At 58.8% G+C, this 21,950-nt stretch overlaps 1 protein-coding gene across 1 annotated transcript; it reads right to left on the reverse strand.

The window, feature by feature from the left end:
- Positions 1 to 563: 563 nt before the first annotated feature.
- On the reverse strand, positions 564 to 8,370 carry HAUS5 (HAUS augmin like complex subunit 5). Its single transcript, XM_065420453.1, is given in 20 exon segments — positions 564 to 753; positions 1,460 to 1,592; positions 1,798 to 1,933; positions 2,172 to 2,276; positions 2,539 to 2,616; positions 2,618 to 2,689; positions 2,868 to 2,948; positions 3,340 to 3,543; positions 3,969 to 4,047; positions 4,303 to 4,430; positions 4,831 to 4,891; positions 4,974 to 5,053; positions 5,519 to 5,594; positions 5,919 to 6,078; positions 6,559 to 6,612; positions 6,615 to 6,645; positions 6,977 to 7,002; positions 7,304 to 7,335; positions 7,589 to 7,651; positions 8,273 to 8,370. Coding segments are annotated over 20 exon segments (1,887 nt in total).
- Positions 8,371 to 21,950: the final 13,580 nt, after the last annotated feature.

Consider the following 21,950-nt stretch of genomic DNA (forward strand, 5'->3'; position numbering starts at 1 on the left):
TGGGCTCAGGCGCTCGGGACAGGGCCGTCTTTACTGGCCCCTTGGGCAGGGCACGAGGGAGGGCGGGAGGGTCCAGGCAGAACCACAGGCCCAGCCGGCCTGGAGTAGCCAGACAGAGCTGGTGCCTCCTAGCAGGGGACCATTCCCCACGCACCTGAGCCAGCTAGTCCCTGCCCTGGGGCCCAATCAGAGGGGAAAGGTCCTGTGCCCCATTCCCTGCCCACCTGAGCCAGCCAGTCCCTGCCCTGGGGCAGAGGGGAAAGGCCCCATGTCCCAGTCCCTGCCATGGGCCTGAATGTGAATTTAGTCAGTTTATTCAGAACAATGTGAATTACAGAACGCCACAAAACCCATCTGGGATCCCCCCCACACCTGACAGCCGCTCCCCCACCTCCGCTCAGCCCCACCAACCCTCCCACCGCCAGCATCTGGTCACCCCCTTAACACTGACCCTCCCCACCTTGCGCAAGAGGGGACAGCTGGACTGGACTGGGCTAAACCCCCCAAATCTCCACTCCATAGAGGCGTGTCCCACCCACACGCCTTCCCTAACATGGGTGTGGCTACCTACTACTGCACCCCTTTGGGGGCGAGGCTCCCCTAGCCCCTCCCAGGCAGGACGGGGCCATCAGGCCCAGCTGCTGCTGCTGCTGGAGGGTCTTGAGGGCCAGGGTCCAGCGCTCCAGCCACTGCTGCAAGGTGAGGCCCAGGCGGTGCTCCGCAGGCAGGGCGAACTGCCCCGGCTGCTCCCACCTGCAGACAGGGAGGGGGGAAGAGATGGCTCCTTCCGGCCCCGGCCCCTACAGCTCCCCCCCAGCACAGAAACCCCCACATCCACCCTTGCACACACACCCCCGACATCCTCCCTTGTGACACATGCCCCCCGGCCCCTCCCTAGGTACGCCCATTCTCCAGAGGCACCAGGCCACCCCCTTCCTTCCCACCCCAGCCCCCAATACCCCCCCATCAGTCCCTCCTGACGTCCCACAAACCAGGTGGGTGGGGCCTCCTCACCAGGCGTCGATGGCGGCCTGCACCTCGGGCCAGCGCTCGATGCGTTGCCCGCACTGCTCCATCACCAGCCGGATCCGCGGCCCCAGGGCTCCGGCCTGCTCCCGGTCGTGGTCCCGCAGGGCCTGCACCAGGGCTGGGGGAAGAGACGTCGGTGAGGCCTGGAGGAGTTATGGCTTTGGGGGGGCGGGGAGGGTGCTGAGCTGCTGGGCAGATGCCATGGTCCTGTCGCCCCTACAGCTCCCCCCCAGCACAGAAACCCCCACATCCACCCTTGCACACACACCCCCGACATCCTCCCTTGTGACACATGCCCCCCGGCCCCTCCCTAGGTACGCCCATTCTCCAGAGGCACCAGGCCACCCCCTTCCTTCCCACCCCAGCCCCCAACACCCCCCCATCAGTCCCTCCTGACGTCCCACAAACCAGGTGGGTGGGGCCTCCTCACCAGGCGTCGATGGCGGCCTGCACCTCGGGCCAGCGCTCGATGCGTTGCCCGCACTGCTCCATCACCAGCCGGATCCGCGGCCCCAGGGCTCCGGCCTGCTCCCGGTCGTGGTCCCGCAGGGCCTGCACCAGGGCTGGGGGAAGAGACGTCGGTGAGGCCTGGAGGAGTTATGGCTTTGGGGGGGCGGGGAGGGTGCTGAGCTGCTGGGCAGATGCCATGGTCCTGTCGCCCCTCAGGCTGGCTTGTGTGCCAGGAGGGTGCCCCTTGCAGACCCTGGGAAGGGTCCTCAGGCAGGGGGGCGTCCCCCTGTCCGTCTGAAGCCATGGAGGGGATCTCACCTTGTGCGTCGGTCCCCGGGGAGCCCTGGTGCTGCTGCAGGCTGGCCAGCGCCTGGCTCTTGTAGCCCAGCTGGGCACGCAGGGCCAGCAGCTCCTTCTTCAGCTCAGCCATGTGGGGCAGGAGGTGCTCCGGGGCCTGGGGCAGAGACAGACAGAGACGGGGGTGAGGGGAGACAGGGCCTGCCCCCCCCCCAAGATCACCCCCTATGGGGCTCGAGGGAGGTTTAATGCAGAATAAACTAGGGGGTGCTCCTGCCCCACCCCCTCCTCCAGGGCCCCCCATCCCATCTCCCCCCAGAAGAGGGTCTCACTCCCGCCCTGTGGGGGGACCTCCCCGCTCCCTGCCCCATTGCTCCACCAAGTGTGCGTCTCACCTTGTAGAGAGGGAAGCCGGAAGCCTGGCACACAATGAGGAAGGCCCGGTGCTGGGCGAGCGCCATCCGGCCCAGCCTATGGATGGAGAGCTCGTGGGCCGGGACCTGCAGGTGGGGGACGACTGGGTCAGGGACGCCAAGGATCAGCCCCTGAACCCCCCACCCTCAGGCACCCCCCATCTCACCAGACACCCTCCATCCAAGGTACTCCCCCCTAAGGCCAGGGGGCTCCCCCCATATGGGGATCCAGCCCCTGGGGCACTCCAAGAGGGGACAGTCAGCCCCAGGGCCCTGCTGTCCGTGGGGGAGAGCGCCCGCGGGGGGGACAGGGACGGGGCAGATTAGACAGAGCGAGGGGGTGGGGGACTCACCCCAGGAGGCTGTGGCGCAGCACGCAGGAGAGGGCGATGGCCCCCAGCTGCCAGACCTTGCGCTCCACCCCCCCCATTCACCCGCTGCAATTCCAGTGTCACGTCCTGCTCCGGGCCCAGCAGCTTCCTCTGCACGAAGGCTTGGACCTGAGAGACAGTGGGGGGTGGGGGGAGACCATGCTGGTGCCCTTCAGTCCAAACCCTGAGCCTCACTCCCCTAGCCCTGCCAGTGCCCCTCAGTCCCGACCCACAGCCTCCTGGTATCCCGGCCCTGGACTCCCCCCTCCTCTGCCACCCCATAGTGGGGGAGGGTGGGGTGTCTCACCTCGGCCTGGTCCTTGCGGAGCTGGGATTTGATGTAAGTGGTGCCTTTGATCAGCGCCCGGATGTGCTGCTGCTTTTCGTGCTGGGTGGATGGGGGGGGGGGGTGTCAGTCCTGGGGCTGCTTCGAGACAGTGTCCCTGCTTCCCCTGTGCCAGCAAGGAACCCCAATATTCACCCCCGCAATCCCTCCCTTTCCCCCCAGAGGGCACCCCCACTCTCCCCCAATTTGTCCACTCCCTCCCTTCCCCCATCATCGCCACACCCCTATATTCCCCCCAGCATGCACCCCCTCTACTTCCTTCCCCCTAGGCCAGCCAGGTACCCTGTGGATCCCCCTCCAGGAACCCCCCACCCACGGGCCCCCTCCCAGCCAACCCCTCCTCATCCTCCTGTGTGCCCTATTGTCCCCCCACCCCCCAGGCAGGTCCCATGTCCAGAGGTTGCCCTGCTCTGACCCCCAGATTCCCCCCCACACTCCCCATCAGGTGGCAGAAGTCTAGGATGCGCTGCTGCTTGCTCTGCGAGGCCTGCAGTTCCGCGTGGCAGGCACTCGCCTCCCGCTCCTGGCAGCCCTGGTGCAGCCCATCCCGTAGCCCCGCCAGCCGCACAGCCCGAAGCTCCGGCACAGGCCGGCTCAGCGGGGGGATGGGGACCAGCAGGGGGCGCGCTCTGTAGGTCTCGGGTGGCACCAACAGCACCGGGGGACCACAGGGGGCGGGGAATCTTCCCAGCAGGGGGCACTCTCCCAGGGGTGGGCGGTCACTGACTGTGCAGGAGGGACCCTGGGTGGTGGGGATGTCTCCCCGGCAGGGGGTGCCCACCACAGGGCCCCAACAGTGCAGGGGGACCCCATGGGACAGGGAAGTCTCCCCAGCAGGAAGTGCTCTCCAGGGGGCCCTGACAGTGCAGGGGGACCCCTGGGGCGGGAAGTCTCCTCAGCACCCAGATGGGGCCACCTCCCCTCCCTGCTATATCCCAGCCCCTGGGACCCACAGATGTGGCCTGCTCCCCCCCCACCCCCCCACCCCACTATATCCTAGCTGCTGGGATTGCCCAGCCCCCAGACGCGGCCCTGCCTGCCCCTCCCCATGTCCCCACTCACCTGTATGAGGCCCCGGACTGAGGGCAGGGCTGCTGGCGGCCCCGCCAGGTCTTCCAGGCGGGCGCTCTCGTAGCGGAACCTGCAGGCAAAAGGGCAGAGGTACAGGCCCCAGCACTGGTACCATGGGTCACTGCAGCACCGCTGGGGTGACAGCCCCCCAGAGCCCTGACTCTGCCACCTGCAGTACAAACTGCCACCACCAGGGGGCCAAAGCCCCACAGCAGCCCCTCTCCTGAGCTGACTCTGCCCCCCCAAAACAGGCCACCACCACTGACGGGCGACGGCTCCATACAGCACCATGCACCCACACTGCCACCCCCTTCGTGGTACCCACTTGAGCGCCTCTACGTCGCGGGGAATGTCAATGCGGCTGGTGAGCTCTTGCATCTGCAGGGTGTTCTCCAGGGCCAGGTGCTCCAGGGCTGCCAGGATGTGGTTGGGAGGGTGGGAACCCACCATGTCCTGCGTGAGCAGAGAGGTGGGATGAGCCACAGCGGGCCTGGGACAATGTACCCTCCCCATCAGGGCAGGCTCCAATACCACAGTGCGGTGCTAGGGGCGCTGTGCTGTAGGGAGCAGGGCAGGGGGCTCTCCCCAGGCAGTCAGGGCTGGCCCCAATGCCCCAGCCCAGCATTGGGGGCACTGTGCTGCAGGGAGCAAGGCGGGGGGGATCCCCCCTAGCAGTCAGGGCTGCCCCAATGCCCCAGCTGCCCCTCCCAGAGGTAGCTGCACCTTAGCACCAGGTGAGCTGTCCCAGTGCAGCGTTATGTGCAACTGTTCCCAGTTCAGAGGTGGCTGCATCTCTGCACCATGCGAGCTGTCCCCAGGGTCCCTACCCCATTGCCCCTTCCTCCCCCGTTACCTCCACCGTGCTCAGCCAGTGCTGGTAGGATGCGTCCAGCAGCTCCTCGCTTGTCCCGCTGCTGAGACACACACATGGGGCGGGTCAGAAACAGAGTGGGGGGAGGGGGGGAGGGGAGGGCAGGGGAGCTTGCAGGGTCTTACGGGAGGGCCCCAGACGTGCTGTGCTCGAAGAGCAACTTCAGGAAGTGGAAGCGCAGCTGGCAGGCCGTCTGCACGTCCCGCTGCGGAGAGAGACAGACAGACACTTGGACGGGTTACCGGGGTGGGGAGGAGACGACGGCCCTCAAGAAAGCTGCAGATCACAAGGAATCACTGGTGGAATCACCAGGATCTACTGGATCCTCACCCCTTATTGGGATCCAGGCACCAGACTCAGTGAGATCCCTCAGGATCCCAAGACCTGATTGCCAATGGCCCGACAGACTCCCCCCGGGTCCCGGCACCAGGCTCAGTCTGATTTGCTCCTCCTCCCCAACCAAACCCCATCACCAGATCCCACGGTGAGATCACCAGAGCCCCATACTGGCATTCACAGGGCTCAGATCCTGCCTTGGGATCTCCAGATCCCCTCAAGATCCCAGGACTGGGATCCCCAGATCACCATCCCCAACTAGCACAGGGGAGCAGGATTCCCAAATTCCTCTCCGCCCACCCGGGAATCTACCCACTGTCCCCTCCCCACTCACCAGTACTTCAGGCTCCACGCCAGCAAGTCCGAGGTCAGGCACCTTCCCTCCCACCGTCAGCTCCACCTTGGCCTTTCTGCACAGACCAGAGGAGGCCGTGAAAACTGGATGGGGGAGAGGGGGAGCACAGTTCAGGACATCCCTCCACCCTCACCTCAACCCAGCCCCAGCGGGACCCTGCCATGGAGCAAAGGATCCTGAGAGACGCTACCTAGGATGGGCAGTCCCCTATCCGTAATGCCACTCGCCATGGGACCCCCTCCCAAGGAGCAAAGGATTCTGGGAGTTACTACCCAGCAGAGATGTCCACTGGGTAGTGCTTCGGGAGCAAAGGATTCTGGGGGATGTGACCAGGAGCAGTGGGTACCACACGCTAAGGACGGAACCATCCCCCACACACCTGCTGATGTCCTGCAGCTGCTCCAGCCGCACCCTCAGCTGGGTTACGCTGCCCTGCAGCTGCTGGTGCTCCTTGGCCGTGCAGGCCGCATAGGCCTTAAGCAGCAGGGAGCGGCGCTGGGTGTCGCGGATCCACTCCTGGGCCACCTCTAGGGAGACCTCTGCGGGGTGTGAGGAGAAAGAGCGTCAGGGAAACCTCACCCCGAGCCCCAGACGCTAACTGCTAGGCCCCACTCCCCTCCCAGAGCTGGGGATAGAACCCAGGAGTCCTGGCTCCCAGCCTCTCCCCCTCCCCTGCCCCGCTCCCAGAGTAGGAGACAGAACCCAGAAATCCTGAGGTGATGGGTGTGAACCCCACAGGTGATTTCTGGGGAGGAAGCATGGGGGGGAAAAGCAGCAGCCCCATGGGCCACGGGAACCTTGCGGCTGGGGAAGAGACCACGTGGGGAGATGGTGCCCCCAAGGAGGGGGGGGAAATGGATCTGGGCTGCAGGGGGACGATCCCACTGTGTGTTGGGGGAGAACAGATGGGAGGACTGGGGTGGACTTTGTGCCCCCCACCCCCAGAGCGATGGGCTGGGGTAGCGCGCTGGAGGCGCAGACTATACTGGCCCCCCAGATCCTTGGGGCTCCCCCCTTACCGTCAGCCATGAGCTCGCGCTGGGCCATCTCCATCTGCAGGCCCAACTGCGCCACTCCTGCTCCGGTTCTGACCCGCTGGGCTTTCCCTGTGGGGCGGGGGAGACACCAACTGGGGGTGGGGCTTCTCCTGGACAGCCCCGCCTCTGAGTGTGCCCCCCATCCACCCACTGCTATAGACCCAGGCATCCTGCTCACCCCACGGCAGGGCCCCTGGTTCCACCCCACAGCACCCTGATCCCCTTCCCCGCCCCTCCAAATCCAGATTACTATCCCCTACCCACTGCCCCCACCCACCACACCACACAGCATCACCCAATCCCACCCACAACACTCGTCCCGTCCCACCAACAGCCCTCACCCACACGCCCCTATCCACACCTGCCCCATTCAACCAGCAGTCTCCACCGGCCCCCTCACCTCTGCCTCCTCCAGATGCTGGTACCTGAGGCAAGGCCCGAGTAAAGGAGGCTGAACGTGGAGAGGGACAGAGGCCTGGATGGACAGACAGACGTCAGGGAGAGGTCGGAGCCAACAGGCTGGGGGGGGTCCAAGGCCAAGAGACAGACGCCAGCCAAGGGTCAGGAAGGAAATTAAACCTTCTCCCCCCCCAGGGGTTGGATGGGCCCAGGGGCTTGATCTAGGGGGCAGGGACAGGGTGGGACACTGGGCTGGATGGGCCCCTTGGTGAGAAAGTTGCCCATAGTAACAAGTCCCCAAGGCGGAGGGGGATGAGGAAAGGATAGCACAGCAAGTTCCCTCGGATCGTCTTCACATTCCTGTGAGGAAAGAGAGAGGGGTGAATCTACTGCAGAAACAGCAATGGCTCTGGGAGGGGAGTGGGGTCCAGAGCAGGGGGGACCGGGAGCCAGGACTCCTGGGTTCTACCCCTGGCTCTAGGAGGAGACCTGAAAAGCAGAAGGCCCCATGTCCCATTCCCTGCCTCCCTGATCCAGCCAGTCCCCCGCTGTAGGGCCGGATGGGAGCCAGCGGCCCTTTGAGGGGAAAGGCCCCACGCCCCATTCCTCTCACTTCACCCGGCACGTGCACCACCAGAGGTATCTCCAGATCTCCGCACACTGGCCTGAGCACATCCTGGGGATACAGAGCGACAGCGTCAGCCCAGGGGGACACGACTGGAAACCTCTACAAGGAGCATGGGAGGCCCTCTCTTCAGGACTGTATATTCCCCCCCCCCGCCCCTTTTCCTTCTCTCCCCCCTCCAGGCCTGGCTCATCCGGGTAACCTCACAGGGCTCGGGGGTAACATCTCCGGGGGCTGGCAGGCCCTTTTCTGGAGGAGAGCGGAGTGGTGGTGGGGGGCTCTGGCCCCACAGCTGGGACATAATGAATGGGGCCAGGTGGGGTGGGGGCCATAGGGCAGGGGGGTTCGCAGAGAGGTCCCAGGTGGGGGTATGATAGGCGGGGGGGGAGGGGGCTGGGGCAGGAAGGGAGGGAGGTACCAAGGAGTAGAGGGGGCAAGGGGGGTCGAAGGAGGGAGGAGGACCGGGGAGCAGGAAGCGAGGAGAGAGCGAGGCCGCCCCCCAAAGCGGGGACCCCGAGGGAGCAGGGGAAGGGGGGCCGGGGGAGGGAGCCGCAGGAGCCCGGGGAGGACAAGGAGGGAAACGGGAACCCGGGGAACAGGAGACGGGGGAAGTCCCGGGGAGCGGGGGGAGGAGCCGGGGGGATCCCGCGCTGGGGGGCCCGGGGCTCTCACCGGCGGAAGGCCCCGTCGGGGGGCACCTTCGCGGGGGGCAGCCCCATCTCCTGGGCCGCCCAGAGCTTCAGCTCCAGCGCGGGTCCGCCCCGCTCCATGCCGGGACCCGAACAGCCGGGCGCGCCAGCCGCTGCCGCAAAGCCCGATGGGAGCTGCGGGGCCTGCCGGGAGCTGTAGTTCGGGGAGGAGGGGCCTGCCGGGAGCTGTAGTTCGGGGAGGCGGGGCCCATTGTTCTGTGGGGGCGTGGTTCGCCGGGAGCTGTAGTCTGGGGGAGGGGCCGTCGGGAGCTGTAGTTCGGGGGGGGCGGGGCCTGCTGGGAACTGCAATTTGCATTTTCCCCATTCACGTGGGTCACACCATAGGCCCCATGGTGGCCCCTATGCAATTTGTAACAGTGCCACCTGGAAACAAAAATAAGGCGCAGCGCATGTGCCCTGGAGATTGAATTCCCTCTGGGGTTTTTGCTGAGCCATTCTGTACCCCAGGGGTTCCCAAACTGGGGGTCGTGAGGTTATTACATGGGGGGGTCACAAGCTGTCACCTCCAGCATTTATAATAGTATTAAACATAAAAAAGGTGATTTTAATTTCTAAGTGGGGTCGCACTCAAAGGCTTGCTGTGTAAAAGGAGTCACCAATACAAAAGTTTGAGAACCATTGCTGTACCCCATGCTCATGGCCTCCCTGCTAATGCCCACCTCCCCTCTAGTTCAGCCAGCCCTGGTGTCAATTTTGTGCTTCAGACACGTTTGCTAGGAACAGGTCTGAGATGCTCACAGCTCACTCCACCCAGCCACCTATCAGGGAAAAGCCCCTACCCCCTACCCCGATCTAACCATTAGACCCCACACCTCTCTCCAAGCCAGGCATAGAACCCAGGAGTCCTGACTACCAGTCCCCCAGCTCTAACCCATTGGACCTGCACTCATCCCAAAGCCAGAGATAGAACAAAAAAGTCCTCACTGCCAGTCCCCCTGCTCTAACCACAAGACCCAACTCCCCTCCCAGAGCAAGGGAGAGAACCCAGGAGTCCTGGTTTCCAGCTCCCCGCTCTAACCTGTAGACCCCGCTGTGACGTTCCCCTCTGCTGTTATCTGGACTGGAGATCTGCTAGGTCACTCCAATCCTTGACTCTGGGAGCCAGCCTTACCCTGCTCTGCTGTGAGAACCCCCACTCCTGGGCTGTTCATGCACAGCCTCTGGGATGTAAGCTGCTCCTTGGATTGTGCAACCAAATGACACTAGCCAATATCTCCGGTCCCCAACACAACCCTAGGAACCTCCGTCTTGCAGTGTCCATTCATGCCCACTGGATGCTGCAAGCTTATATAATTAGGTTGTCAATTTAACAAATAAATTGATATGTACCAGGCTTGTTATCCCAAGGGGAGTCTCTGACACGCTTCAGACCAAACGCAGTGCTCCAGGTAGAGTAAACAAACAGATTTATTAACTGTGAAAGATCGATTTTAAGTGATTATAAGTCAAAGCACAACAAGTCAGATTTGGTCAAATTAAATAAAAGCAAAACGCATTCTAAGAGATCTTAACACTTTCAATGTCCTTACAAACTTAAATGCTTCTCACCACAGGCTGGCTGATTGCTCTTCAGCCAGACTCTCCCCTTTGATCAGCGCTTCAGTCGCTTGGTGTAGTGTCTGTAGATGTAGGTGGAAGAGAGGAAGAGCATGGCAAAGGTCTCTCCCTTTTATCATGGTCTTTCTTCTCTCTTGGCTTTGCCCGCCCCCCTTCAGAGTCAGGTGAGCTCATCGCAGTCCCAAACAGGCCTAAGGAAAGGGGGTGACTCACTCAAGAGCCCATCAGATCCTTTTGTTGCTGCCTAGGCCAGCGTCCTTTGTTCCTGTGAGGCTGGGCTGAGTTTGTCCCATACCTGCTCTGATGAGGTGTGAACTGCCTCTCTGCTCTTGGAGAGTTTTTTCCTGGGCTTATTTTAAGCCATGAGGATACATTTTCAGGCTCATAACTACATACATGAAATTATAACCTATAACCTTACTATAACATTACTGTAACAACAATGCTCAGTGCATCATGAGCCTTCCAAAGACACCCGACATGACAAACTTTGCATTAGATACCACACAATCATTTTACAAGGATGAACATGGGGTGCTGGATGTTCCCCCGAGGTTACAGAGCATCACACCCGCTCCCCTCCCAGAGCTGGATAAAGAACCCAGGAGGCCGGCTTTCGCCACTAGTCTTTGTGCAGCAGGACTTCAGGAAATCGGGGAGGGGTCAGAGAAGAGCAATAGGAACTATCCGAAGGCTGGAAAACCTGCCCGAGAGCCAAGGACTGAAGGAGCTCGATCTAGTGAGTTTCTCCCAGAGAAGGAGACAAGCAGATTAGATCCTGGTCTGTGAGCACCTCCCTGGGGAGGAGCTTTCGGGGAGCAGAGGACTCATCAACCCAACAGACAGGGGCAGAGTGAGAGCTGATGGCTGGGGGATAAAGCCAGACAAATCAAGACTGGGAATAAGGGGCAGATTTTCCCCAGGGAAGGGAACTGACCCTGGGAATCACTGCCCCAGGGACAGGGCAGAGTCTCCAGCCCTCGGAGTCTTTCTATGGAGATCAGACGTCCCTAAAAGCACTGCTCTAGCTCGACCATGAGATCTGGGCTGGAATCCGGGATCCCTGGGGGGAGGTCTCCAGGCTGGGCAGACTCCGAGGGCACAACGGTCCCTTCTGGCGTTAAGATGGGCAGATCAATGAACGTAACAGTAAGCAGCTGGGCTGGGAGCTTCTGAGTCCTCCCCGGTGAGGCAGGAAGCTGCGATGCTGAATAAAGCTAAACACTGCAAGGTCATTGTTACAATTTACTACATGTGTTACAGTCACATCTAATGGCCCAGCTGAGATCAGGGCCCCACAGGCACTGCCCAGACACAGCGAGAGACAGTCCCTGCCCCAGCTGGGATCAGGGCCCCACTGTACCAGGCACGGCCCAGACACAGCGAGAGACAGTCCCTGCCCCAGCTGGGATCAGGGCCCCACTGTACCAGGCACTGCCCAGACACAGCGAGAGACAGTCCCTGCCCCAGCTGGGATCAGGGCCCCACTGTACCAGGCACTGCCCAGACACAGCGAGAGACAGACCCTGCCCCAGCTGGGATCAGGGCCCCACTGTACCAGGCACTGCCCAGACACAGCGAGAGACAGACCCTGCCCCAGCTGGGATCAGGGTACCGTTGTTCCAGCGAGAAACTGCCCCAAAGCATTTGTAGTCTGAAAAGTAAGATTTTTATCCTCATTGTACAGATGGGGAAACTGAGGCACGGAGCACTGCAGTGGCTTGCTCGTGGTCACATGGGGCCCTGTGGCCGCATTGTGTAGCCCATAGAGCTAGCTTTAGCATTTATTTGATGGGACAGTAATGCAAGCAACCCACAGGCCTGTCTCTTGTAAATTGCTGGCTGCAGCAGTTAGCATAAGGCTTGGGGCCTATGAACTTTGGCACAGATAAATGGCCCAACAGTGACCCCTAAGTTTTGGGGATGTGGGAACAGAGCGTTTAAGGGGGAGCTTTGTCCACAAGACACCAGGAACATGAGCTAACACCAGCTTCGGGATATGTTTGGATGGGACCATCGGCAGATGTCTTACCACAAGAGAGCCATGGCAACAAACTGCATTAGTAGACCAACTTACAGGTAGGGTTGCCAGGTGTCCGATTTTCGACTGGAACGTCCGGTCAAAAATGGATCCTGGCGGGAAAGTGTGATTGGCTCCCAGTTGCTCAATCTGCTAAAAAAACCCTTTGAAAGGCTGCTTGCTGCGTCATTTTTTCCTTTTGCTTTCGAGCCTTGGAGCCCCCTGCCCCCGGCAAACCCTCCCTGTCCAGCGGCAGTCACCCAAGCTGATGGTTTTGTAAAACCACTTTATTATCCAATAACAAGAAAGAAAACAAAGGCAATTCCCTGACGAAAACTGTGTTAAAGCTGAGAAAGGGGCTGGAACTGAAAGAAAACAGCAGTGGGGTCGGTAACGACACTCTGCCCGTGTCTAGCGCTTTCCGGCCAGAGATCTCCAAGTGATATACACAGGAGGGCAGGATCATTACCCCTCTTGCACAGATAAGGAAACTGAGGCACAGAGCAGGGCTGTGAGTTGCCCATGGGCAGGCAGACTCCAGATCGCCTCCCTCCCAGTTCTGTTCTCTATCTGCTAGGCTGACCTGACTCCCGAAAGCCAACACAGCCTGGAAAATTGAAGCTACAATTAAACTGCCCCAGAAATGCCCAGTTCCAGTGGCCCAAGTGGGGCCTGCCCCAGGGCTCTGCTGCGGGGTGGGAGGAGGGCTGGGAGTCAGGATGCCTGGGTTCTCGTGGGTTTCCCCAGCTCATGGAGGAGGGTGAACGCTGCCTGGGGCGTGAGCGGTGGACTCTTATTGAGATCAGGGTTGCGGCAGCGCGGAGGGGACTGTGGACGGCAGGGATCTTGGCCGTGCTCAGTTACAATAGTCCTTGGGGCTGTTATAATAGTCACCGTCGCCGTCCGAGGGGCAGGGAATCTCCCCGGCACATGGGATTTCCTGCCGGGGACACACGAAGAGAGACAGATTGTGTGAAAGAGGGGACACTCCCCCTGCAGGAGACCTGTGTGTGATGTCTGCCTGTACCTGCAATAATGGGGGCGGGGCGGAGGAGTAGGATCCAGGACTCCTGGGTTCTCTCCCCAGCTCTGGGAGGAGAGTGGGGTCTAGTGGTTCGGGGCGGGGGGTGGGTCTGGGACCCCGGACTCCTGTGTTCCATGCCTGTCTTTACCGCCCTGCAGAGCTGTGAACTGCAGTTACCTGGCGCACTAACAACGAGCATCCCCAACTGTATTTGGGGAGAGATCTCCCAGCCTCCTGTGCCAGCGCAGGATCTGGCTATTGGATGTGAAGGAAAATCTCCCCTGAGCCATTATCGGGATGGGGTCTATGACGCATGCTCAGGTAGTGCTGATTCCATCCAGCTGGGGGCAGGGCATCACCCTGCTGGGGGGAGGGCACAGGCTGCAGCTGCCTACTCAACTCCAGCCAGTATGTGGGGGTAGTGGAGACCCAAGGGCTAACAGACCACCCCCTCACTGACCTCATAGAGTGAGCCTCTCTATAGGGTGCTGGGGTCCTCTCTGCTGCCTCCTGGGGAAGGAGACACAATTATCCCCTTTCACTGTTTATTTTCCTTCTTTAAACATTTCCCCCCAAATCAATCGTTTCTCCCCCCCCCCCCCCGCCACAAAGCAGGCCGTTTCCGCCAACCCTCACACACACAGTGCAGGGCTCAGCCCTTCCAGCAGGGGGTGGAGTGACACACACACACACAGCAGTGGGTTGATTTCCTTCACACTCCAGGTTTTCCACGATGCAGCCAGAGCCACCCCTTTTCCTGCCCCTCCCCCAAATCCCACCCAGAGGGGTCCCTTACCCTGCTGACTCACCCCCAGTTCTTTCCGTTGGCAGATTCTCCTGGCCAGACAATAAACCCCGAGGTTGCTCAGGAGGAAGAGCAGCAGGACCCCTGCTCCGAAGCCTGCCATGGGGCCAGGGCTCAGCTGGTACCAGTCACTGCCGTCTGTGGGGGGCAGGGATGGAGAATAGGGTCATTAGCTCCAGTGTCATGCAGGGTGCAGTGGGGCAGGCACAGGGGAGATGGGGAGGTGGGAGCTGGTTGAGAGGGCAGCATAGTCCTAGGGGGGACAATGAAGGCCAGTCTCAGAGGAGGGGGCAGGAGGGAAGCTGGGCTTTTAACCAGGAGAATTTTCCTCCCGAGTGTTTATTGGACATTGGAGTTTCTTCCAGGTTCATAAAACCTCCAATCTCCTCTTATTACAATAGCACCTAGAAGCCACCGCTGAGATCAGGGCCCCATTGTGCTGAGCACTGCCCAGACCCAGAGACAGAGACAGTCCCTGTCCCTGCTGAGATCACAGACTCAGAGCGAGAGACAGACCCTGCCCCAAGTGAAACTAGAGCCCCCTTGTGCCGGCAGCTGCACAGGCCAATGGAAGAAAAAATGTGAATGATCACAAAAATGTGTGTTTCTGTTTCGCTGGGTACAAAATGGAGCCGTTTCCCCCTTTTTTCCCTAAAAAGTTTTGGGAATTTGGCATTTGAAACTTTTGCTAAACTTTGAATCTACTCTTTTGTCAAAGATTGAATCTGACTTTGAGCAAACGTTTCCTCCAAATTTTCATCCATTGTTTTATCTGCATTTTGATCAAATATGTTTCTGTTCAGCCATCATAATTGTCTGTTTCCCAAAAACCTAAACAATTTTGTTTCCCCCCCCCCGCACACACACACCATTTTCTGTTTAAAAGATTATTTAATTTTAATTTTAACTGATTATAATTTTCAACAATTGCCCCATGGGCGGCGGGTATCGTAGGATGGGAAAGGCTGTGCCTCCCCAGCCAGGCGTGGCCCCACCCACGCTCCACCCCCAGGCACCTCCTACCTGGTTCCAGGTCCCTTCCCACTCTGGCTGGGGCTGCTGCTTGCGAGGCCTGGGCCAGGTCTGAGGGGGCTGGGGCCACGCCGCCCGGTGCTCGGGTTGGGGGTGCTCCAGGACAGAGAGCGCACGGGGGGGCAGTGGCTGCGGGGAGCGGGCAGGGACACACACACACACACCCACACACCAGGGCTCTGGATTCTGGCAGGGAAGGGGAGGGCGGGGCCTCGGGCAGAGAAGTAGGGGCAAGGGGCTAGCCTCCCCCAATGGCTTGTTCCCCCATCACCCATGAGTTGCCCCTTCAAAAACATTATAGGTAAAAGCTGAGATGAAAAATTTAATGAAAAGTCTGGCAAAGAGCTAATTTTGAGGGGAGCAAACCAGACATTTTTTCACAATGATTAAAAAATATTAAATTTCAACCAAATCTACATTATTTGAATGGGTGTTTTTTGACCTGATGACAGGTTGACTTGCAATATCATTCAGCCACTTGATGGCTTTGTGCACTGGACAGGGATATTGGAGCCTGGTCAACAAAGTGGACCCAGCTGGAGCACGAGCTGGGAGCTTGTTTAATTGAGGTTGGTCTTGTAGAAGGATGGTGCTGGGGTGGCACGGGGTGGGGGATCAACCATGGTGCATGGGGGGCTCTAAGCCATTCCCTGGCTATGTAATGCGTAACATGAAGTCAAATGTACCCAGTACTTACACACAACAGTGATGGTGAGTGGCAGGGAGGTGAATTTCCCTAGGGTCCTGTGCACCTCACACTGATACTCTTCCCCATCAGCCACCTGGACATGCAGAAAAGCCAGCTCTGGCTGTGCCCACCCCAGTTGCTCACTATCCTTGTACCATAGGCTCACCATCCTCTGCCATAGGCGCTGGTGTCCAACCGGTACATCAGGGACAGGTGTTCTCCTATGCTGCGATAAGGGCCTGAGGTGGCCACCACATGCACCACGGGGGGTGGGGAGGGGCTTGCAGAGGAAGTGGAATGAGGTATTAGCTAACGGCGCCCCCGTGGGATGGCAGCTGGGGGCTTAGGTGCCACATGGCATGGGGCGGAGGGGCTCCATGGCTCCGTCCCCAATGCTCTAGCCCCCTCCCATTTGTGAACCTGGTCCCACCCCCATGGCCGTGGCCTTGCCCCCAACTGGAATGTCAGTGACAGAAAGGCCCCCAATCTGTGCTCTCCTGCTCTGCCCCCATGGCTGTGGCCCCAGCCCCAATTGGAATGTAGATGAGAGAAGGCCCCCTCCCATCTGTGCTCCTTGGCCCCACCCCCAGGGCTGTGGCCCTGCCCCCAATTGGAATGTCAGTGACAGAAGGGCCCCTCCCATTTGTGCTCCTTGGCCTCCTCCCCCAGAGCTGTGGCCCCATACTGGCACTTGCTATCACCAAGGATGGCCACATAGGTCATGGGGGATATGGCCAGGTAGCTGCACCCGGTGCCAGAGACCCACTCTATGCAGGTGTAATTGCCCCCGTGAGACAAGGTTGCCCCCTGCTCGATCTGTACAGAGGGGCCCCCGGGCAAGTCCTTGTAGTTGTGAACCCAGAAGTAGAACTGGTCCAGAGACCCGCTGTCCCCACGCATCTCAGCGTGAACAAGTCACCCTCCCTGATCAGGCCCGGGCCGTCTGCGTCCACCAGGACCTTCAGGCGGGAGGGAGGGGGGGCTGAAAAGGCCGTTGGAGATGGGTCAGAAGGGGAAGGCCCTGTGCCCCATTTCCTGCCCCCCTGAGCCAGCCAGTCCCTCACCCTGGGGCCGAATGGGAGCTGGAGGCAGCTAGAGGGGAAAGTCCCATTTCCCACCCACTGTGCCAACCAGACCCCTGCCCTAGGATTAGAGCCAGTGTCTGCTAGAGGGGTGTGACGTTATTGACTTGAACTGTAACCGTATAGATCATTGTTGCAACCAAGGTCCTATAGTGGCGCCAAATCTTGTACAAAGGAGATCAAGTGAGGTGTCTACAAAAAGGTTATAATTTGCTGATTATGATTATGCTGTGTGTATCATTTTTGTAGTTGAAATTATGAATATCGGCTATGTACTTGTAGCGCAATGTGTTTGATTGTAAGTAGCATTAGTGAAGCATTTGGTCAGCTTCTTGAGAAAGGAATTTGCAGATTAAGGCCTTGGCTACACTTGCGAGTTACAGCGCTGTAAAGGCTCCCCCAGCGCTGTAACTCACTCCCCGTCCACACTGGCAAGGCACTTACAGCGCTGTATCTCCATGGTTGCAGCGCTGCATGTACTCCACCCCTCCGAGAGGAATAGCGAGTATTGCGCTGCCGCTGCAGCGCTGCGGCGCCAGTGTGGCCGCCCAATGCGCTATGAATGGCCTCCAGAATTATTCGGCAGTATCCCACAATGCCTGTTCTAGCCACTCTGGTCATCAGTTCAAACTCTACTGCCCTGGCTTCAGGTAACCAACCATGTGACCGACCCTTTACATTCCCCGGGAATTTTAAAAATCCCCTTCCTGTTTGCTCAGCCCGGCGTGGTGTGGAGTGCTATCAGTGAATCTTTCCAGGTGACCATGCCTCCACACGCCAAGCGAGCCCCAGCATGGAGCAATGGCGAGTTGCTGGACCTCATCAGTGTTTGGGGGGAGGAAGCTGTACAGTCCCAGCTGCGCTCCAGCCGTAGGAATTACGATACCTTCGGGAAGGTATCAAAGGACATGATGGAAAGGGGCCATGACCGGGACCCCCTGCAGTGCAGGATTAAAGTGAAGGAGCTGCGGAGTGCCTACCGCAAAGCCCGCGATGCAAACGGCCGCTCGGGTGCTCCCCCCGCGACCTGCCGATTCTACAAAGAGCTGGATGCGATACTTGGGGTTAACCCCACCTCCACTCCGAGGACCACCATGGACACTTCAGAGCCGGTGTGGGGGGGGGAGGAGGAAGAGGAGGAGGAGGAAAACGGGAGTGATGGTGGTGGGCCAGATGGAGACACCCCGGAATCCCTAGAGCCATGCAGCCAGGAGCTCTTCTCAAGCCAGGAGGAAGGTAGCCAGTCGCAGCAGCCGGTACTTGGTGGAGGACAAACAGAAGAGCAGGTTCCCGGTAAGCGGTTTTTTATTCGGGAAGGAATTTTTTCGGTGCGGGCTCTTTGGGAGAGGAGGGTTAGGCATGCATGCCTAGATGCGGAATAGTGCATTGATGTGGTTAGGCATGCATGCCTAGATGCGGAATAGTGCATTGATGTGGCCGGTAATCGGCCTCGGTAATCTCGAATGTCTCATCCAGAACGTGTGCAATGCGCTTGCGCAGGTTTATCGGGAGAGCCACCGTGGTCCTTGTCCCAGCCAGGCTAACGTGTCTGCGCCACTGTGCCGCGAGGGGCGGGGGGACCATTGCTGCACACAGGCAAGCTGCATAGGGGCCAGGGCGGAAGCCGCATTGCAGTAGAAGACCCTCCCTTGCTTCCCAGGTCACCCTCAGCAGCGAGATATCGTCCAAGATGAACTCCTGTGGAAAATGTTGGGACAGTGTTCAGTGTAGGTGCCCCCTGCAGCTGTTGGCTCTCCCCAAGGCACAGAAACCCAGAGGACAGTGCAACCCTGAAACAATCAGTCCCCCTTACTCACCATTTTGAGGCTCCCGTGGGATATGTGTGCTCTGTTTCAGACGGGAAAATTATGCTATTGTGTAGACCCTGTGTGTTTTCTACTCCTTAAGTGCAGGGGGAATCATTACTCTGTCTGGTATAAACAATGCTGCCTCTGTTAAATGTTGCATTTTGCCTATACAGCTGCATCAACCTTGAGACCTCAGCCGTCCCTCTTATCGCCTGCTCAGAGACTGCAAAGACTCAGGAAGAGACCGCGAAAAAGCAAAGAAGACATGCTGCAAGAAGTGATGCGGCAATCTATTAAAGAGAATGAGAAAGCACAGAACTGGAGGGAGAGAGAAAGCAGGATCCGCCAGGAAAACGCAGCGCACCGGCGGCAAAGCACCGCGCACCGGCAGCAAAGCACTGATAGGCTCATAAGCATCCTGGAGCGCCAAGCAGACGCTATCCAGGAGCTCATAGCCATGCAGAAAGAGGAGCAGTACCGCAAACGCCACCCCCCCCCTATAGCCCTTGTCCCAAAACTCTTTCCGTTGTGCCCCACTATCACCTCCAACCCACTTTCCCCAACTTCTGTGTTCTTCACGCCACCCGCTGCCTCCAACACCAGTATCTTCACCACCCAGCCCTGAAAACCACGACCCTTACCCTCTGCACTCAACCCCCAACACCATGCAGTATAGCTGTCCTGAAGTGCAGCACTCACTGCACAGCACACCAGACAGGACATACGCGAATCTGTGATTGTACCGTTCCCCACTCCACCCCCTTGTTTCTTTTCAATAAATGGATTTTTTGGCTTTGAAAACATTCTTTATTATTGCATAAAGTAAAAGACTCCTTAGCCCAGGAACTAAACAGGCACTGGAAGTCTGCTTGTCTGCTTGTCAGACACTGATTCCTAAAGATTGGAACTACTGCACTTCACTCCTGTGCAGGGCACCAGATATCACTGCTGGTTTTCAGCCTCAAATTGCTCCCTCGAGGCATCCCTAATCCTTGCAGCCCCGCGCTGGGCCCCTGTAATAGCCCTGCTCTCTGGCTGTGCAAATTCAGCCTCCAGGTGTTGAACCTCGGAGGTCCATGCCTGAGTGAAGCTTTCACCCTTCCCTTCGCAAATATTATGGAGGGCACAGCACGCGGATATAACCGTGGGGATGTTGTTTTCGGCCAAGTCCAGCTTCCCATACAGAGATCGCCAGCGGCCCTTTAAACGGCCAAAGGCACACTCCACAGTCATTCGGCACTGGCTCAGCCTGTAGTTGAACCGTTCCTTGCTGCTGTCAAGGTTCCCTGTGTAGGGTTTCATGAGCCACGGCATTAACGGGTAAGCGGGATCTCCAAGGATCACAATGGGCATTTCAACTTCCCCTACCGTGATCTTCCGCTCTGGGAAAAAAGTCCCGGCCTGCATCTTCCTGAACAGCCAAGTGTTCCGAAAGATGCGTGCGTCATGCACCTTTCCGGGCCAGCTTGTGTTAATGTCAATGAAACGCCCACGGTGATCCACAAGTGCCTGGAGAACCATAGAGAAATACCCCTTCCGATTAACGTACTCGGATCCTAGGTGGGATGGTGCCAGAATAGGAATGTGCGTCCCATCTATTGCCCCTCCACAGTTAGGGAACCCCATTTGTGCAAAGCCATCCACTATTTCCTGCACGTTACCCAGAGTCACGGTTCTTCTGAGTAGGATGCGATTAATGGCCTTGCAAACTTGCATCAACACGATTCCAACGGTCGACTTTCCCACTCCAAACTGGTTTGCGACCGACCGGTAGCTGTCTGGAGTTGCCAGCTTCCAGATTGCAATAGCCACCCGCTTCTCCACTGGCAGGGCAGCTCTCAATCTTGTGTCCTTGCGCCGCAGGGTGGGGGCAAGCTCCTCACACAGTCCCATGAAAGTGGCTTTTCTCATCCGAAAGTTCTGCAGCCACTGCTCGTCATCCCAGACTTCCATGATGATGTGATCCCACCACTCGGTGCTTGTTTCCCGAGCCCAAAAGCGGCATTCCATGGTGCTGAGCATGTCCGTGAATGCCACAAGCAATTTCGTGTCGTACGCGTTACGCAGCTCGATAACATCGTCGGACTCCTCACCCTCACTCTCACTGTCACTTTGGATCTTAAGGAATAGTTCGATAGCCAAACGTGATGTGCTGGCGAGACTCGTCAGCATACGCCTCAGCAGTTCGGACTCCATTTCCCGCAGACAGATCGCGCTGCACAGAAACCATTGAAAGATGGCGCCAAAGGTGGACGGAAACAAAGGGATTTCTGGGATGCGAAGCGATGCATCACGGGGCATTGGGACAGGACCCAGAATCCCCCGCACCCACGCCCCCTTCCCACAACCCACGGCACCAGAATGGGAAAAGGTGCTGCCCATAATGCACCGCTCCCAATAGCGCTGCAATTGCCGCAAATGTGGCCACGACAGTGCGCTGGCAGCTGTCAGTGTGGACAGACTGCAGCGCTTTCCCTATTCAGCTGCACGAAGTCAGGTTTAACTCACAGTGCTGTACATCTGCAAGGGTAGCCAAGGCCTAAGTGCCCAATCAAGAAACACTTAACTGACAATGGCCCTTGGGAGACTCCAATCCACATCTGAGAAGTCTTCCTGGGAATGTTCAAGGTAGCATGTGAACAATGGCTGCCGTCTGCAAACTGAGTCATGCATGGACTTGTGACTTGCCCATGTGACTCCAAACTCCATCTTGCTGCTGTGATTTTCCACAGTAAGAACAAAGGGGTGTCCTTCCACATAACAGAGAATATAAAAGGCCCATAGAGTCAGCACCTCCCTCCCGCTTGCCTCCTTACCTGAATATCGGGACAAATGGCGTCCCGATCGTACATTGATCGGGACATGGGACAAAGGGTTAAATATCGGGACAATCCCAATTTTATCGGGACATCTGGTCACCCTACGCATATCTATCCATCCCCATCCACCCCCCACCGCCTATCTATCCATCCCGATCCACACACATTATCTGTTCCCATCCTCCCCCACCACCCATCTATCCCTCCCCACTCACCCCCACCGCTTATCTCTCCATCCACATCCACTCCCAGTATCCATCCCCATCCACTCCCCACTATCCATCCCCATTATCCATTCACATCCACACCCCATTATCCATCCCCATCCACCCCACCACCTAGCTCTCCATCCCCATCCACCCCTACTGCCTATCTATCCATCCCCATCCACCCCCCACTGCCTATCTATCCATCACCATCCACCCCCCATTATCCGTCCCCATCCACTCCCCACCATCCATCTATCCCCCTCCACTCTCCCCCAGCGCCTATCTATCCATCCCCATCCACCCTCCATTATCCATCCCCATCGCCTATCTATCCATCCCCATCCACCCCCACTGCCTATCTATCCATCCCCATCTACCCCCCATTATCCGTCCCCATCCACCCCCCACCGCCCATCTATCCCTCCCCACCCAGCCCCAATCTATCCATCGCCATCCATCCCCATCCACCCCCTATTATCCGTCCCCATCTATCTCTCCATCCCTATTCACACCCCATTATCCATCCCCATCCACTGCCTACCTCTCCATCCCCATCCACCCCCCCCACCCATCCCTCCCCACCCACCCCCACTGCC

This window comes from Emys orbicularis, chromosome 20 (genome assembly GCF_028017835.1).
Source record: "Emys orbicularis isolate rEmyOrb1 chromosome 20, rEmyOrb1.hap1, whole genome shotgun sequence".
NCBI lineage: Eukaryota > Metazoa > Chordata > Testudines > Emydidae > Emys > Emys orbicularis.